At 42.9% G+C, this 15,910-nt stretch overlaps 2 protein-coding genes across 5 annotated transcripts; both read left to right on the top strand.

Moving 5' to 3' along the window:
* The first annotated feature begins 1,646 nt into the window (after nucleotides 1-1,646).
* LOC100826293 (disease resistance RPP13-like protein 4) lies at nucleotides 1,647-7,667 on the top strand. Of its 4 annotated transcripts, none has more exons than XR_001408108.2 (4): nucleotides 1,648-4,146; nucleotides 4,354-6,395; nucleotides 6,608-6,686; nucleotides 7,279-7,667. XR_001408108.2 is itself a non-coding variant. In XM_024454942.1 (3 exons), the coding sequence occupies exons 1-3, from the start codon at nucleotides 3,323-3,325 to the stop codon at nucleotides 5,980-5,982; spliced, it is 2,376 nt and encodes a 791-aa protein (XP_024310710.1). In that variant the 5' UTR covers nucleotides 1,647-3,322; the 3' UTR covers nucleotides 5,983-6,123. The 4 variants fall into 4 exon arrangements, 2 of the variants coding, with proteins under 2 accessions (XP_024310710.1, XP_010237158.1); XR_732063.3 differs by having other exon boundaries at nucleotides 6,604-6,686; XM_024454942.1 differs by lacking the exons at nucleotides 6,608-6,686; nucleotides 7,279-7,667 and having other exon boundaries at nucleotides 1,647-4,146; nucleotides 4,354-5,805; nucleotides 5,883-6,123.
* Nucleotides 7,668-8,704: 1,037 nt separating this feature from the next.
* LOC100835984 (nuclear export mediator factor NEMF) lies at nucleotides 8,705-15,888 on the top strand. The gene is made up of 14 exons (XM_003579147.4): nucleotides 8,705-8,891; nucleotides 9,570-9,682; nucleotides 9,778-9,874; nucleotides 9,978-10,102; nucleotides 10,277-10,880; nucleotides 11,088-11,273; nucleotides 11,406-11,699; nucleotides 12,275-12,427; nucleotides 12,841-12,995; nucleotides 13,215-13,320; nucleotides 13,436-14,353; nucleotides 14,466-14,547; nucleotides 14,965-15,324; nucleotides 15,436-15,888. Exons 1-14 carry the CDS (start codon nucleotides 8,787-8,789, stop codon nucleotides 15,627-15,629), a joined length of 3,492 nt encoding a protein of 1,163 aa, XP_003579195.1. The 5' UTR covers nucleotides 8,705-8,786; the 3' UTR covers nucleotides 15,630-15,888.
* Nucleotides 15,889-15,910: the final 22 nt, after the last annotated feature.

Genomic DNA, 15,910 nt, shown 5'->3' with positions numbered 1-15,910 from the left:
CACACATCAGCCCGTCGACCTCACCGCACCGGCGTTATCCACTCCCTGACGTCGCCGTCGACTCCATGAACGCGCCACCCGCACAACCTTTGCCGTCAAATCCACAGCCGCCGCTCATGCCGCTGTCCTGGAGATGTAGCCGCCACCGGTCGCCTTCAATGTTGTCGTCGTCCTGGGGATCCATGGCGGCCGAGGGAGGGCTGAGGTCGAGCTCCATGGCTGCAGTAGAGAGAGAGAGAGAGCGTGAGAGCGAATGGAGAGATGAAGAGAGAGGAAGACTTATCGGCGGGAGAGAGGGAGGACGGATCCGGTCCGCGGCGGGTGGGTCGGTGCATGCCGGATCGGGGCGCGGGCAGCCTCCAAGCGCCGCCCTGCGGCTCCTCCAGGCGCAGGGCTCGCGAGATGGCGGCACGTCGGGCGCGGGCCGCCGGCGGCGGGGCTTGGCGGCGGCAGGTCAGGCTCGGGCCGGCGACGGTGGCGAGGCGTGCGGCTGCAGGTCGGGCTCGGGCCGGCGGCGAGGCTTGGCGGCCGTAAGCAGAGAGAAGGAGGAGGAGATTGGGAAGAGGGAACGAGGGAGGAGGAGGCTTGGCGGCCGGAACCAGAGACAACGAGGAGGAGATTGGGTTGGCGGCGGCAGGAATGAGAGATAGAGGAGCAGGGGGTTGCAGCCGGTTAGGGTTAGTTTATATAGGGAGGGGGTGAGTTGGGCCGGGAATAGTTAGTTTGGGCCCAAACAAATATTATTGGCGGGCGGAGCTCATCAGGCGCGGGAGACCCGTCCCCGTCACCGACGACTCCTCATCAGTGACGGGCCAGAAGGGTCCGTCACTGATGAGCACTCATCAGTGACGGGCATGGTTGGCCCGTTACTGATGACTCATCACATATGTATTGTTTTGTAGTAGTGGGAGCGCGGCGGCGCGCAGGGCGCACGGGGGCAAGCAGCAGCGCGCGGGGGACGGCCGGAGCAGCGGCTTGGCGGTGAGGAGCTTCTTGGGGGAACAAGGAGAGGAAGGAGCTTGACGAGGAAGAGCTTTGGGAGATAGCAAAGAGAGAAAGGCATTACTTGCAATGTTGGCACGCCACATAGGCCTGACCGGTGGACCCGTTCCGTCAAAAAATGTGTTTAGACGCTAGCGAATGAGGGATTAACTAAATTCGGTGGTTTTTAGCAACCAAAACGTAAATCGGTACCAATGTGAAACCCTAACTCTAATGTGGTGGTTTTGTGTGTAATTTACTCCAGATGGAAGGATGGAGTAATGTACTTCCTCCGTCCCATAATTCTTGTCTCAAATTTGTCCAAAAATGGATATATCTATTACTAAAAGATGTCTAGATACATGTAAAATTTCGACAAAAATTATGTAATGGAGGTAGTACTCTTTTTGATTCGTATTAATTGTCGCAGTGTTTAAATGCACATGTAGCCATACATTGAAACGAGTATAGTATATCTAGACAAGCTGCAACAATTAATTTGGGTGCACCGAGTAGTTATTAGTTTCCCTATAACGAGTAGTCAAATTTGTTTTTTTCATGTCAAACTTGTTTTCTCCGTGCTTCCGTAATGTAGACGAGTCGGCCCACCAGACACGGTTTCTGTATGGATTCTAAGCGTGGGCCAGAAGCCCCTAAAAATAGAGTTCCACAGTTTCACTGAGCCCAGTAGAGTTAGCCTGTTAGCCCAAGCCTCCTCTCCTCCTCTCTCTCCCTCTCTCTCTCTCCGGCGAACTTCTCCGACGACGGCGATGCGGACCTGCTCCCTCTCCGCAGCCTCGTTCCCGTGCCGTTACTCCTTTTCCTCTCCCATCCTATCCCGCCTTCACCAACCGTACTAGCTAGGATACCACTATGGTAGCAGTACTCCGGCGAGCCGGCAACCACGCCAACTTGTTACCTCTTTTCTACTGGGATCTATTTTTTTGTCTTGGAGATTTTTGGTATTCGTGAGAAGATTCTGGGATCCCAGAAGATCTAAGCCAAGGCGGCTCAATCGATTTGCTTTGGGCGGCTTGATAAGACGTCGCAGTCACAACTAGCTTAATTTGCCTCGTCATTTCCGCGGTGGTGGTTTTCTTTGGGTAACATTGACTCGCTAAGGAAGATGGTTAGTGAATGCTGACACTTTGTCTCTGGTGATTGGAGGGGTTTCCTCTGGTGGAGGCTCAACTAGACGTCTAGACAGTGAAATACGAGCTACTGAATCTGCACATGTCTTCCCTGATTGAAATGCCCTCTTGTTGACAAATTTGCCTGAGATTCCGTTTTCCGTGGGCAGTTTGTGTGCTTTTTTTACATGCCTAGAAATATCACCCCGGGCAACGCCGCATCTGCTCATTCAATGGATCACTCTTCTTTAGCTCAGTTTGCTTTTCATTTCACCAATGGCTAATTCTTTGGAATAATTTGACTGTTTTGGGGAACTTGCTTGCTTGAATGGAGTATTTTTTTTTTCTTCCTGTCTTTCTTTCTTTTTCACACTTGACTGACCTTGATTAAATTTGCTTACCGTGAGAACATCTACTTAGTGAAGGGGGATTTCATGTTCCTCAAGGCTGAGCCTGACTACCTAACCACTGGCCTTGGGTTTCAAGACAAGAACCTGCCAGTGCCTCTTGACTGCTTAAGAAAACTTCCTAACCCTGTCCCTTTTCAGTTTTATATATTTGGTGGTGAACTTGGATTAAGATAAGCAATCAATGTGGACTGCTACTAGTTAAGAAAGCAACTACTCTCATGTCAGAATAATTGTTTCAGCAAAGTTCATATCTGTACAAGCGCCTAATTGACTAATTTTCAATTGCCAACTTAACTAATCGTAGATTCCCTCATGATTCATTACTAGTTTGCTCCAGCGAACATGTTCCATTTATTTAGCTTCATCTGCACCGTCCTTTCTCCCATTCTCTTTACTATTTCAGGTGTCTATATGTTGATCTCTATCTTCTGACTTCATATACTCCTAGATTAATGGAACATCTGTATCTGTACAAATTAGTAGTCTTCTCATTAGGTGGATTATGACTCCTTCTATTGACTAATTGGCTGACCTTGCACTTATGGTCCAAGCTGTTCACACTTCACACTATCTTTTCTTCTTGAACAACTGTCTGATTGGGAAATATGATTCATATCATCTCTGCACTTTTATATGGTAAGGTTCTGTGAATGTCTCAGCTACTCGGTCACTATGTCGGCTTCGCTTTGAGAAATCATCTTCAATTCTTGTTCAAGGATACTTTGACTAATTATGCGTGTATAAAGGGTTGAAACATCTAAGTAGCATGGACACAAGCACTCATACTCCACTCAGAGAGGGATGGAGGCTGTTGCATGTGTATCATGCGGAGCCTTGGGGTCCCTGCTGCGGAAGCTGGGTGCTTTGCTCTCTGATGAATTCAAACTTCTCACTACTGTAAAGGGTGGTATCATGTTCCTTCAAGCCGAGCTTGAGAGCATGCATGCTTTTCTCAAGAAGATGTCTGAGGTCGAGGACCCCGATGAGCAGTCCAGGTGCTCGCTTAAGGAATTGCGGGAGCTGTCATATGACATTGAGGACGTCATTGACAGTTTCATGCTCTCCCTTGGTGGCGAGTCCAGCAGCAATCCTCGTGGCTTCGTGAGGTTTGTAGGCAGTTGCATGGACTTGTTGGCAAATGCCATGACTCACCATAGGTTTGCCAAGAAAATCAAAGTTCTGAAACGCCGTGCTATTGAGGCTAGCAGTCGGCGTGCAAGGTACATGGTTGATGATGTGGTTTCAAGGTCAAGCAGGCCAAACATAGACACTCGCCTACCAGCATTGTACACTGAGATGACAAGGCTTGTGGGCATTGATGGCCCAAGGGATAAACTCATCAAGTTACTAACAAAAAGGGACGGAGCACTGGCGCAGCAGCTAAAGGTTGTATCGATTGTTGGATTTGGAGGCCTTGGAAAGACTACTCTTGCTAATCAAGTGTACCAGAATCTAGAAGGGCAATTTGAATATCAAGTTTTTGTGTCGGTGTCCCAGAAACCAGACATGAAGAAGATTTTCAGAAATATACTCTCCCAGATCTTCCGGCAAGAGAGTGTCAGCAATGAAGCATGGGACGAGCAGCAACTTGTCAAAACAATAAGACAATTCCTGAAGGATAAAAGGTATGCAGCCTTATTTACTCACTACAATCTTGTTTTAACCTAATATGAATTGGCGTCATCAATAATTATACATTGTTCTTGCTTCGTCTTAGTGCTGAATCAACTTTATCCATAGATAATATATGTACATCTTGCACACTAGTGTGTACTGATACTCTCTGGTTGTAGCTTCCGCAATGCCTGTTTTGATTTCTAAACTTTTGATAGGTACTTGATAGTAATTGATGATATATGGCGTAAATCAGCATGGAGAGTAATCAAATGTGCTTTTCCTGAAAATAGTTGTTCCAGTGGAATATTGATAACAACACGTATCATCGCAGTAGCCAAGTATTGTAGCTCTCAGCACCATGATCATGTGTATCAAATAAAGCCTCTTAGCGCAACTCACTCAAAGAGCTTATTTTTCAAACGAGCTTTTGGCTCTGAAGATGGATGCCCCCTTCAGCTGAGAGATGTTTCGGATGGAATTTTGAAAAAATGTGGTGGTTTGCCATTGGCGATCATTACACTGGCTAGCTTATTGGCTAACAAAGCTAGTACCAGAGAAGAATGGCTGAGGATACATAATTCTATTGGTTCCACACTTGAAAAAGATTCAGATATGGAAGAGATGAAGAACATATTATTCCTTAGTTACAATGATCTCCCATACCATTTGAAGACATGTTTGCTATATCTCAGTGTATTTCCTGAAGATTACGAGATCAAGAGAGATCAGTTAGTAAGGAGATGGATTGCTGAAGGTTTCATCATCGCCGAAGGTGGACTGGATCTGGAGGAAGCAGGAGAATGCTATTTCAATGATCTGATCAACAGAAACATGATTCAACCGGTCGGAATCCAGTATGATGGTCGAGCTGATGCCTGCCGTGTCCATGATATGATTCTTGACCTTATTATATCCAAGTCACTTGAAGATAATTTTGTAACCTTATTCTGTGACCCAAACCAGAAGTTGCTGCAGCACGACAAGGTTCGTCGGCTATCCCTCAACTATCATGCTCGAGAACATACTGTGGTATCACCAAACATGATTGTCTCTCATGTCCGATCCCTCACTATCTTTGGACTTGCTGAAAATATGCCTCCTCTTTCAAAATTTCAATCTTTAAGAGTGCTAGATCTGGAAAATAGAGAGGTGTTGGAACACAATTATCTTAAACACATAAGCAGGCTTTCTCAGTTGAGGTACCTGCGACTCAATGTAAGAAAAATCACTTCACTTCCTGAACAACTTGGAGGGTTGCAGCATTTGCAGACCTTAGACTTGAGATGGACACGGGTAAAAGAGTTGCCGGCAAGTATCGTTCAGCTACAGAAACTGGCATGTCTGTTGGTTAACAGTGCAGAGTTGCCTGAAGGGATTCAGAGTATGCAAGCTCTACGGGAATTATCAGAGATTGAAATCAACCAGAACACTTCTCTGTCTTCTTTGCAGGAGCTTGGCAGTCTGACCAAATTAAGAATACTTGAGCTGAACCTGAACTGGCACATAAGTGATACAGATTGTGTCATGAATGCTTATGAATATAACTTGGTTATGTCCCTCTGCAAACTAGGAATGCTCAATCTTCGATCGATCCATATTCAAAGCTACCATTCTTGTTCCCTTGATTTCTTACTTGACTCTTGGGTTCCTCCTCGTCTACTCCAGAGGTTTGAGATGTCCATACACTACTATTTCCCCATAATTCCAAAGTGGCTAGGCTCACTTGACTACCTCTCTTACCTAGACATCAATGTCAATCCAGTAGATGTGGAAGCACTCAAAATCCTCGGGGATATGCCCTCTCTGTCATTTCTCTGGATATCCTCAAGAACAGCAAGGCCTAAAGAAAGGCTCGTTATCAGCAGAAATGGATTCCGATGCCTGAGGGAATTCTATTTTACCTGCTGGGAGAGCGGGGAAGGGCTGATGTTTGAAGCAGGAGCCGTGCCAGAGCTTGAGAAGCTCCGGGTTCCATTTAATGCGCATGATGTATGCTCTTTGCATGGTGTTCTGGATTTTGGCATCCAGAATCTCTATTCGCTCAAGCATCTCCATGTTGAGATTGTTTGTTATGGAGCGAAAATTCGAGAGGTGGAGACCTTGGAGGATGCTGTTAGGAATGCGGCTGTCTCCCTTTCGGATGAACTTGCTCTTGAAGTGAGTAGGTGGAATGAAGAAGAGATCATGAAGGACGGAGAGCATAAACTCACGGAAGAGGAGGTTGGTTCCAACAACTAGCGCATAACTAAATATTGAGGTATCATTTCTTCTTTTATGCCCACAACTACCACACATGCATTTTTTGGTTCTTACATTTCCGGCATACTGTTTGGGGGGTTAGACCTGTGTAGGCATGCAGGATGATCATGCAAATCAAACTGTATCTAGAAATATATCTCTATATCTTTCTTGTCAGCAATAAAACAAAACACATTTGAACTTGTTTGCTGGTCTTGGAATTTAAGGAAGCAAGGAGATGTGTCTGATGAGAAATGCAAACTGATGGACCTGCACAGTTTATATATTGACCGCTTTCACTTGAGATTTAGTAAGTGCAGACCGAATCTTTGTTAATTACTGTTGCTGTACATAAGTGATACTGATTCAGCAAATGCGTCAATTTGTTTGTGACAGATCATACTCCCTTTTTACTTTCCTTTTTTTTGTCTTCTCAGTGAAGCTTGATTGTGAGGATATTTTCATTGCACACATCGCAGTGAAACTTTTAGTTGATTAAGAAACCAGATCGTCCAGTGCTACTTGTGCGTCATCTGTATCTGCCTTCACAGTTCCTGGATGATGCATTGAATGCTGTTCTTGTGTATATTGTTTAGTAAGCCATCACAAGATTGCCAATCTGATGTTGCAGTTGCTAAGTTTATCAACACTATTTTTGTTTCCCATTTGTTCAGTGTTTGCACTTGTTTTGCTGCCACTTGATGGTGCGTAGTTGCTACTGTTAGGTTAACTGCAATCATATTAGCAAGCTGATTTTTATGAACCTTTCCATTTGTTCATTATACAACTTTGGCCTGTCCCTATTTGCCCCTTTATTTTCTTTTCCTTTTTGCTGGTGGTAGGAAAATGCCGCATGATAATGCCTTTTCTCACTCGATCAGTTGATCTTGTTACTTCTGCAGGTTCAGGAACCAGGAAGGGTGTTTATTTTGAGAGGCTGAAACTCGCAGCAGCGGCGCCATAATTAGGGCAATTTTGTGCCTGGTCAATTTAGTTGGTTATTGAGCTCAACAATGGGTCTGAACTCTGAACGAGTGCTCTCGATCAGTCATCAATCTGCGGCACATTGTCTGTTTGAAACTTTCATGTTCAAACGATCGTGTACGGCAACTAAATGCTCCATGATCCCGTTTTGAACGCCCGAATTTGTTTGTATATCTGTGTGGAGCTGGACTATATTTTTCCGAAGCAGACATGGCCAGTTGTACATTTCAGTTCTAATAAGTGCTGTTGTTTGGTTGAAAGTTGATACTTGGAACTGCTTGCTTGAAACCATTGAACTTTCTGTTTCGATGCACGGAGTATAATTTTTGTTGGGTTATTTTTGTGGAGTAAAATATACCGCTAGTCCATTAACTGGAAAGAAATGAACACTTCAGTCCGTGAACTCACAAAATGCACACATATAAGTTCATGAACTCGTGTTAGTGATACAGATTAGTCCAAAAACAGTTTGTCAAGGATAAAAGTTGACACGTGGCAGAAATCTAGTTACAAGCCGCCGTCCAGGATCATGCCACGTGTCAATTTTTAGACTTTCTAAACCGTTTTTGGACTAACCTGTATCAGTAAATCGAGTTTATGGACTTACGTGTGCGTTTTCTGAGTTTGTGGACACAAGTGTTATTTCTCTCTGAGTTTATGAAACTAGTGATGTATTTTACTCTATTTTTGTGTCTAAGATTTTTTAAACATGTCAGTCTGTCGTTACATGAAGCTTTGTTGTGTTTACACCTAAACGATTATTCCTTTTACCTAATGAATAAAGTGGAAGAATTAATTAATTAAATACAGAAAAAATACTACGGTACATGTTTTGCTAATTGAACAACGTTTCGTTCTTGCATCACAAGCACACCACCACACACACAAACACATCACACCTACACAAGACCAGAGTCATGGAGCCTAATAAAGTCATCGCTGATGTCTCACTATCAGAATAGTCGCCTATCGGCTAAGTATAATCCATTTGAAATGAAACGGGTTGAACATCATTTTTTAATCGTGAAGCTGCCGAATATTCCGCTGACCAATGATTGTATTTGTGGATTTTTGTCGCAACTATTTGGAAAAGCAGTAATAATTGCTATCGGGATTAATTTTTTTTGAGGAGAGGGAATTTTTTTTTCTTACACACTGCCATTCAGATCGAATGTATTCTCTCGCAAAAACTATATTTCGGGGACAAAAATTACAGCCGTACATCCAGCCCGACCCGGCCCAGCATAGTAGACAAAATTACAGTCGTATGTCCAGCCCGACCCGGCCCAGCATAATAAGGGCTGAGGTGGGCCATGCTTAGCCCAGTGAGCGCGCATCTCACATTCTCACGACTCGACGGCAGCAGAGGGAGAAGAGAACCCCCGCAAGGAAGGAAGGTAGCAGGAAAGCATCGGCGGCGGCGAAGATGGTGAAGGCGCGGATGACGACGGCGGACGTGGCGGCGGAGGTCAAGTGCCTCCGCCGCCTCATCGGCATGCGCCTCTCCAACGTCTACGACATCACCCCCAAGGTCTGTCATCCACGCCTCGCTGCCCTGCCCACGCCACCCATCTTCCTTCCTCCCCTCTCTCTTCCTCTTCCGCTCGCGGCAAAACCCTAGGTAGGGAGCACTAGCGATAGCGGCATAGCCGCCCCGCAGGAACTGGAGCAGATATACCGGACGGCGATCAGACTCGAAGGCTCGTGTAGGTTTCTGCGTGGCTTCCGCGGTGGCTATGTTCTTCTGATTTTGGGGGCACTTGGAATGATACTGGAATGTTTTGTCTAGTTTACTTGAGCACTGGTGCCACTGGGTTCGGTTGTTACAACAAACGAGATATTTAAGAAATGAATTAGAACACACAGTTTGGGGCTAGGGTAGGGTGTAGGCCATCATTGTGTTCTGTGCTTATTGCGATTCGCTGTGCTATGAGGTTTCCTTTTGTTATCTGATTCTGGTGGGACTGTGTCTGTTATATCGCAATTCGTTGAGATATACTATAGGGTTATTGTGTTTTCTATTGCTCTTAGAGAACCAAATGGTTTGTTTGGATATTTGCCATTTCCATGGAGGAACTGCTAGCAATCCAGTGCACCATCTCCTTTAGTGGATTACATTTAAGTTGTGCCAGTCTTGCACCCTGCATGTGGTTTTTGCTATGTATATGTAGTAGGTGATGTTTTACATGACCTTTTTGCTCCTGGACAGACTTATCTTTTCAAGCTGATGAACAGCAGTGGAATCACTGAGTCAGGGGAGAGCGAGAAGGTTTTGTTGCTCATGGAAAGTGGGGTCAGGCTGCACACCACTCAATACGTCCGGTCTGATGCTGCTCACTGTCATTGGTATACGTTTATCTGATGTCGCTGTTTCAGAACATTAATGTATAGATCTCCTTGTGTATCTATTTCTTCAGTGACAAGAGCACCACACCTTCTGGATTCACTCTGAAGCTGCGGAAACATGTTCGTAGCAAGAGGCTTGAAGATGTTCGTATGCTAGGATATGATAGGGTACTCTTCTCATTTCAGATCCTCTTGGATAAATTTTTGGAAGCCAGCAGCTTTGTTACTGTTGAGGGTTGAGCACTTAATGATTCCTTTGTTTGAACTGCAGATGATCCTTTTTCAATTTGGACTTGGCAGTAATGCACATTTTATAATTCTGGAGCTGTATGCACAAGGAAATATCATCCTCACAGACTCGGAATACACAGTGATGACACTACTCCGTTCTCATAGGTGGTTGTCTAATTCGTGCAGTACTATTTTAGTTCACTGTATGTATTAGGTGCCATTACTCTGGTGCACAGGTTTAGGAGTTAGCACAAGAAAATATCAATGATTTCATATGCAATCCAAGAATTTTCTTAATCTTTACTGATTTATGCTCATCTTTTATTGTAAAAATTCCAGAGATGACAACAAAGGATTAGCTATCATGTCACGCCATCGCTATCCAGTGGAAGCTTGCCGTACTTTTGAAAGGACCGACTTTACAAAGTTAAAAGACACACTGAAACTGTCTAATACAGTTGATGGTGAAGATTCTTCCCAAGTTACACCTAATTCAGCTGATTCTCATGAACCTTCTGAATCCGTCAACGATGGAGTCCCTGTTACTGATAAATTGGAAGAACCATCTAACAGAACAGAAAAGAAGTCTGCTGTCAAAATTAAGCAGCCAGGTTCAAATGCAAAGGCGAGTAATGGCACTCAATCAAATAAATCTACTCTGAAGACACTTCTTGGTGAGGCATTGGCTTATGGCCCGGCGCTAGCGGAGCATATCATATTAGATGCTGGGCTGCTTCCAAGTACAAAGGTTGGGAAAGATCCAGAGAGCAGTATTGATGACCATACTATTCAGTCTCTTGTTGAATCTGTTACAAGGTTTGAAGATTGGCTTGTAGATATCATATCTGGTCAAAGGATTCCCGAGGGGTACATTCTCATGCAGAATAAGATGTCTGCAAAGAAGAACATCACACCCTCTGAAGTGTCTTCTACTAACCAAAAGGTGTGCCTATCGACCTATTGTTATCCCTATGTTTCTTTTCGTACTGCTGTGTAACGGACTGTGCATATTTGTTTTTTCTTGGGTAGTGATGTTTGTAGGAGACCTATAGAGTAATAAAAATTGTCTGACTTATTGAATCAAGGCATCTGCATATGATATAATGGATCCATGTTAAAGTAATTACTGTTATATTGCTTCTATACACAGATATATGATGAATACTGCCCTATCCTGCTGAAGCAATTTAAAGCAAGGGAATATGATGAATTTGAGACATTTGATGCTGCACTAGATGAGTTCTACAGCAAAATAGAAAGTCAAAGGGTGAACCAACAGCAGAAAGCAAAAGAGGATTCAGCAGTCCAGAGGCTCAATAAAATAAAGTTGGATCAGGTTCTCCCACCTTTACCCCCCAACACACACTTGCAATCACATTGCTTGAGTTTGGTTCTGTTTGGTGGATATTTTCTTCCACATGCAATATATTACGTACCTAATAGCCCATTCATCTGTTCTGCCATGCAGGAGAATCGTGTACATACATTGAGAAAGGAAGCAGACCATTGCATCAAAATGGCAGAACTAATTGAGTACAATTTGGAGGATGTGGATGCAGCGATTGTAGCTGTTCGTGTTTCCCTTGCAAATGGGATGAGTTGGGAAGCTCTTGCTCGCATGATCAAAGAAGAGAGAAGGGCTGGGAATCCAGTTGCTGGTCTAATTGATAAGCTTAGTTTTGAAAATAATTGCATTACTCTTCTTCTTAGCAATAATCTTGATGACATGGATGAGGATGAGAAAACTGCGCCTGTTGAGAAGGTATGTTCCACAAACACCTAGTTTGTACAACGAGCATTGTCTATATCATGAAAATGTCCATTATTTATTGAACACTTGAACTGTTTCTTATTGGCATTGTTGGCTGTATGGTTAAATTCACCTAATGTGCCAAATGCCAGCAACAGTTCTATTTGGATTGTTGACTTTTTTATCCCTGCTATTGTACTTTTATTACCGTTTCATTGATTTGCCGTACATTTTCCATGCTGAACATAATGCTAGTTTTTTTTCCGAGAAACTGGCAGGAGCTCCAGTCATCAATACTTTTGTTGTTGCATTAATGTATCGCTTGTCATTATTTTGCCTTTAAAAAATCACATGAATGATTTATTTCCTGAATTGAAATACTGAAGATTGATTGGATGGAGAGTTAACTTGTACTTACACGAAAAAGGGTACGTCAGGAGGGAAATGAGGAGGTTGGATACATGCCACATTTATATCTGCTTACAGATTGTACTTCTATGTTACTTGTGTGGCCCAAGTTATACGACTATCAATTTCTCTATGCTGTTTTCTTATCTTCATGACAAACTTTTGTTTGCATTTTATAGGTAGAGGTTGATTTATCACTTTCTGCACATGCAAATGCTAGGCGGTGGTATGAAATGAAGAAAAAACAGGAAACCAAACAAGAGAAGACTATCACAGCGCATGACAAAGCTTTCAAAGCGGCCGAGAAGAAGACACGTCTTCAGCTTGCTCAGGTTCCTTATCGTTGTACTGTACACTTGTAGTATTATCTTTTTGAGGAAAGTACTGTACAATTGTGTTTTGTTACCAAGCAAAAACTGTCTGTTTACATTTTGCTGATATTAGAGCATGTTGATTAAGTTTTATTTTTCTCTATAAGTGTGTAAACCTGCACAAATCAGTCTCATCCTTCATCTAATTATCATCCTCTTGAAAGAAAGAACTAAATTCTTCATTTGACTTGTTTAGTTGAGTGCTGGTATTTTTAACAATAGAAGGCCAATGAGCCAATAAAAAGCTTTACCTGTCCTGTGAACCAAGCTGTCATACACTCATATTATGTTTAACAGTAATGGTTCCAATAAGTTGTCTTAATTCATCATCTTGCATTATATTAAAAATAACCTTCATATCTTGATCCTTGTAGGAAAAAACTGTGGCTGCAATCACTCATATGAGGAAAGTTCACTGGTTTGAGAAATTCAATTGGTTTATCAGCAGCGAAAACTATCTGATTGTCAGTGGCCGAGATGCTCAACAAAATGAGTTGGTTGTCAAGCGGTATATGTCTAAAGGAGATTTGTAAGTACCCATTCACCTTGCAAATGATGGAAGAGATATGTTTTTATTATTAAAAGCTTATTGCTGGATTATCAGTGTATTTTGTTTTCTTCTGTCAAGTATGTTTGTATTGTAACTGATCATGCCTCATAAGTTTTTCGGAGTTCCTACAGAAGCTACTGTTTGTTAGTTCTTTGGAGTTCTTACAGAAGCTACTGGCTGATTGTGCATCTTGAATAGGTATGTGCATGCTGAGTTACATGGAGCTTCCAGTACAATAATCAAGAATCACAAACCTGACAGTCCAATACCACCCTTGACATTAAACCAAGCAGGATGTTTCACTGTGAGTCCAATATGTGATTATGTTATCACTTCATGTTGTTATGGCAGTACTTCTGATTTCTGAAGAGTGAGTGTTCATATGAATCTGGCATATTGATCATGAGCTTCCTCTGCAGGTTTGCCACAGCAAAGCTTGGGATTCAAAAATCGTTACGAGTGCTTGGTGGGTGTATCCTCATCAAGTTAGCAAAACAGCTCCCACCGGCGAGTACCTCACTGTTGGTAGTTTTATGATCCGTGGCAAGAAAAATTTCCTCCCGCCTCACCCCCTTGTTATGGGTTTTGGTATCCTCTTCCGCTTGGATGAAAGTTGCTTGGCATCTCATCTAAATGAAAGGAGGATCAGGGGTGAAGATGAGGCCCTTCCAGAAATCGAAGTGGAGCCTTGGAAGCGGCATAATATTTCTGAACTTGATGACAAACTTGCTAATGACAATGAGACAAGCAAGGGAATCCATGAAAATGAATCAAGCAGGGATTATACCAGTGTTCAACAAAATTATGATGCCAGCCCTTCTAATCAGCCAAGCAACATGGGTACTGCCAGCTCATCTGAACAGCTTTCTGAAGCCCAAACTGTGGAAAATAATGGAGTAGCTTCCACTTTCAACGAAGAAACACGTGATGATTCTGTTTCATCTCAACTCGAGGATCTGCTTGATAAAAATCTTGGTCTGGGCCCTGCGAAGGTATCGGGTAAAAGCTCTTTGCTCATCAGCAGTCATTCAAGCTTACCAGAAGACACTGATGATCTTGATGTGAAGAAAACGATACAACGAGAAAAACCATATGTATCAAAAGCTGAGAGAAGAAAACTGAAGAAGGGACAGAATAGTTGTGAATCTACTAGTGATCCTCAAAATGGTGAAGCTGTCAAAAAGCCAGGTAACTCGCAGCAAGAAAAAGGCAAGGATAACACAAAGACTGCTAATCCTAAAACAAGTCGCGGACAGAAAGGTAAGCTTAAGAAGATTAAAGAGAAGTATGCTGAGCAGGATGATGAAGAAAGAGAAATCCGTATGGCTTTGCTTGCGGTAACAACACCATATCACCACTACCCTTTTGTTTATGTCCATTGCATTCTCTTCTTTTGCATTGTAACTGAGTAACTGACAACAACTGACAACCTTTTTTCTCTGATACTAGTCTTCTGGAAAAGCTTCACAAAAGGGCAAACCTTCACAAGATGGAGAAGACACCAATGCAAAACAAGCAAAATCGTCAACCGGTACTTATTACAAATTTCTCTTCTTTATAAGTTTCTACTTTTGATGGTTCCCTTTTACATTTTTGTGGTAATAATTATGTGTCATACCATAGTGATGAGGTCCTGTGCTAGACTGCCAGGATAACTAATACTCTTCACTTGAGACTAGCATAATACCCATTACGGTCTTAAAAGATGTGCTAGACTAGAAACTTGCGGCTACTATTTATTCTCTCAGACCAAATAATCCATAGCCATTCTCATCTGAATAGTTTGTGTCCAGTCCACAGGTGTCCCGGTCTAAAGATAATATATCAGCAGTTAGTTCATTAGTGTCCAAATATTAAACTACAAGCCTACAACATTAGTGGTGCAAATTGCGATTCTGTGTGGCTGCTTTTAGTCTCTCAGCTGACCTGGTATATTTTACTGTTTCAGGCGAAGTAGACTCAGTAAAAATTTGTTACAAATGCAAAAGGTCTGGACATCTTTCTCGTGATTGCCCGGAAAGCACATCTGTGGTGGTTCCGACTGATGTGAATGTTGGCAGAAGCAGAGATGTTACAGATAAAAGTGCTTCTGCTCCTGTTGATGGCAGTATTGACATGGATGAGGATGATATCCATGAGCTTGGTGATGAAGAGAAAGAAAAGTTGATTGATTTGGACTACTTAACTGGAATTCCACTGCCAAGTGACATTTTGCTATATGCTGTACCGGTATGTGCCCCTTATAATGCATTGCAGACATACAAATATCGTGTAAAGATTACCCCGGGGACTGCAAAGAAAGGAAAAGGTAATATTTCTACTCATCCTTGAACATTGAAATCTTTGCCATTTTGCCTTTTTCTGTGTATTATTTTTTGGGGGATCAACTATCCTGATGTCTTTGTTTTGTTGGTTTCAGCTGCCAAAACTGCTTTGAGCTTATTCATGCACATTCCTGATGCTACGAACCGTGAGAAGGAACTCATGAAGGCATGCACGGATCCTGAATTGGTGGCTGCAATCATTGGAAATGCCAAGATCACTGCACCTGGCCTCACACAACTGAAGCAGAAGCAGAAGCAGAAAGGGAAAAAGGCTGCAAAAAACAACTAGTTTGAAACTGCAATGACCATACACTGAAGTATTGATCCAATACCTGTGATTCTTCTGCAGAAAGCATGTAAATGTTGTGACCTGTCTCTTGAGGCACCACTGGAGGTAGCAAATAGATGCTCATTTTCATGCTTGTAAAGTGCAAACATCTATGGCATTTGAGAGGCCAGGAGTCAATGCAATCAGCGTCGGCTGCCTATAAACATCTTTGTGCTGGAAAATCTGTGATGTAGAAAACTAGGGATTTCTTTTTGTCAAATTTCATTTCAATGTTGCATACT

This window comes from Brachypodium distachyon, chromosome 4 (genome assembly GCF_000005505.3).
Source record: "Brachypodium distachyon strain Bd21 chromosome 4, Brachypodium_distachyon_v3.0, whole genome shotgun sequence".
Lineage (NCBI taxonomy): Eukaryota > Viridiplantae > Streptophyta > Magnoliopsida > Poales > Poaceae > Brachypodium > Brachypodium distachyon.
Note: the sequence above shows the minus strand (reverse complement) of the source record. Positions and strands in the feature narration are given on the sequence as shown.

Coding starts and splice junctions, on each gene's coding strand:
- LOC100826293 (XM_010238856.3), top strand. CDS start 3,323: ATGGAGGCTGTTGCATGTGTATCATGCGGAGCCTTGGGGTCCCTGCTG. Junction 4,147..4,353: donor CAATTCCTGAAGGATAAAAG/GTATGCAGCCTT, acceptor AACTTTTGATAG/GTACTTGATAGTAATTGATG.
- LOC100835984 (XM_003579147.4), top strand. CDS start 8,787: ATGGTGAAGGCGCGGATGACGACGGCGGACGTGGCGGCGGAGGTCAAG. Junction 12,996..13,214: donor TATATGTCTAAAGGAGATTT/GTAAGTACCCAT, acceptor CATCTTGAATAG/GTATGTGCATGCTGAGTTAC. Junction 14,354..14,465: donor TCCGTATGGCTTTGCTTGCG/GTAACAACACCA, acceptor CTCTGATACTAG/TCTTCTGGAAAAGCTTCACA.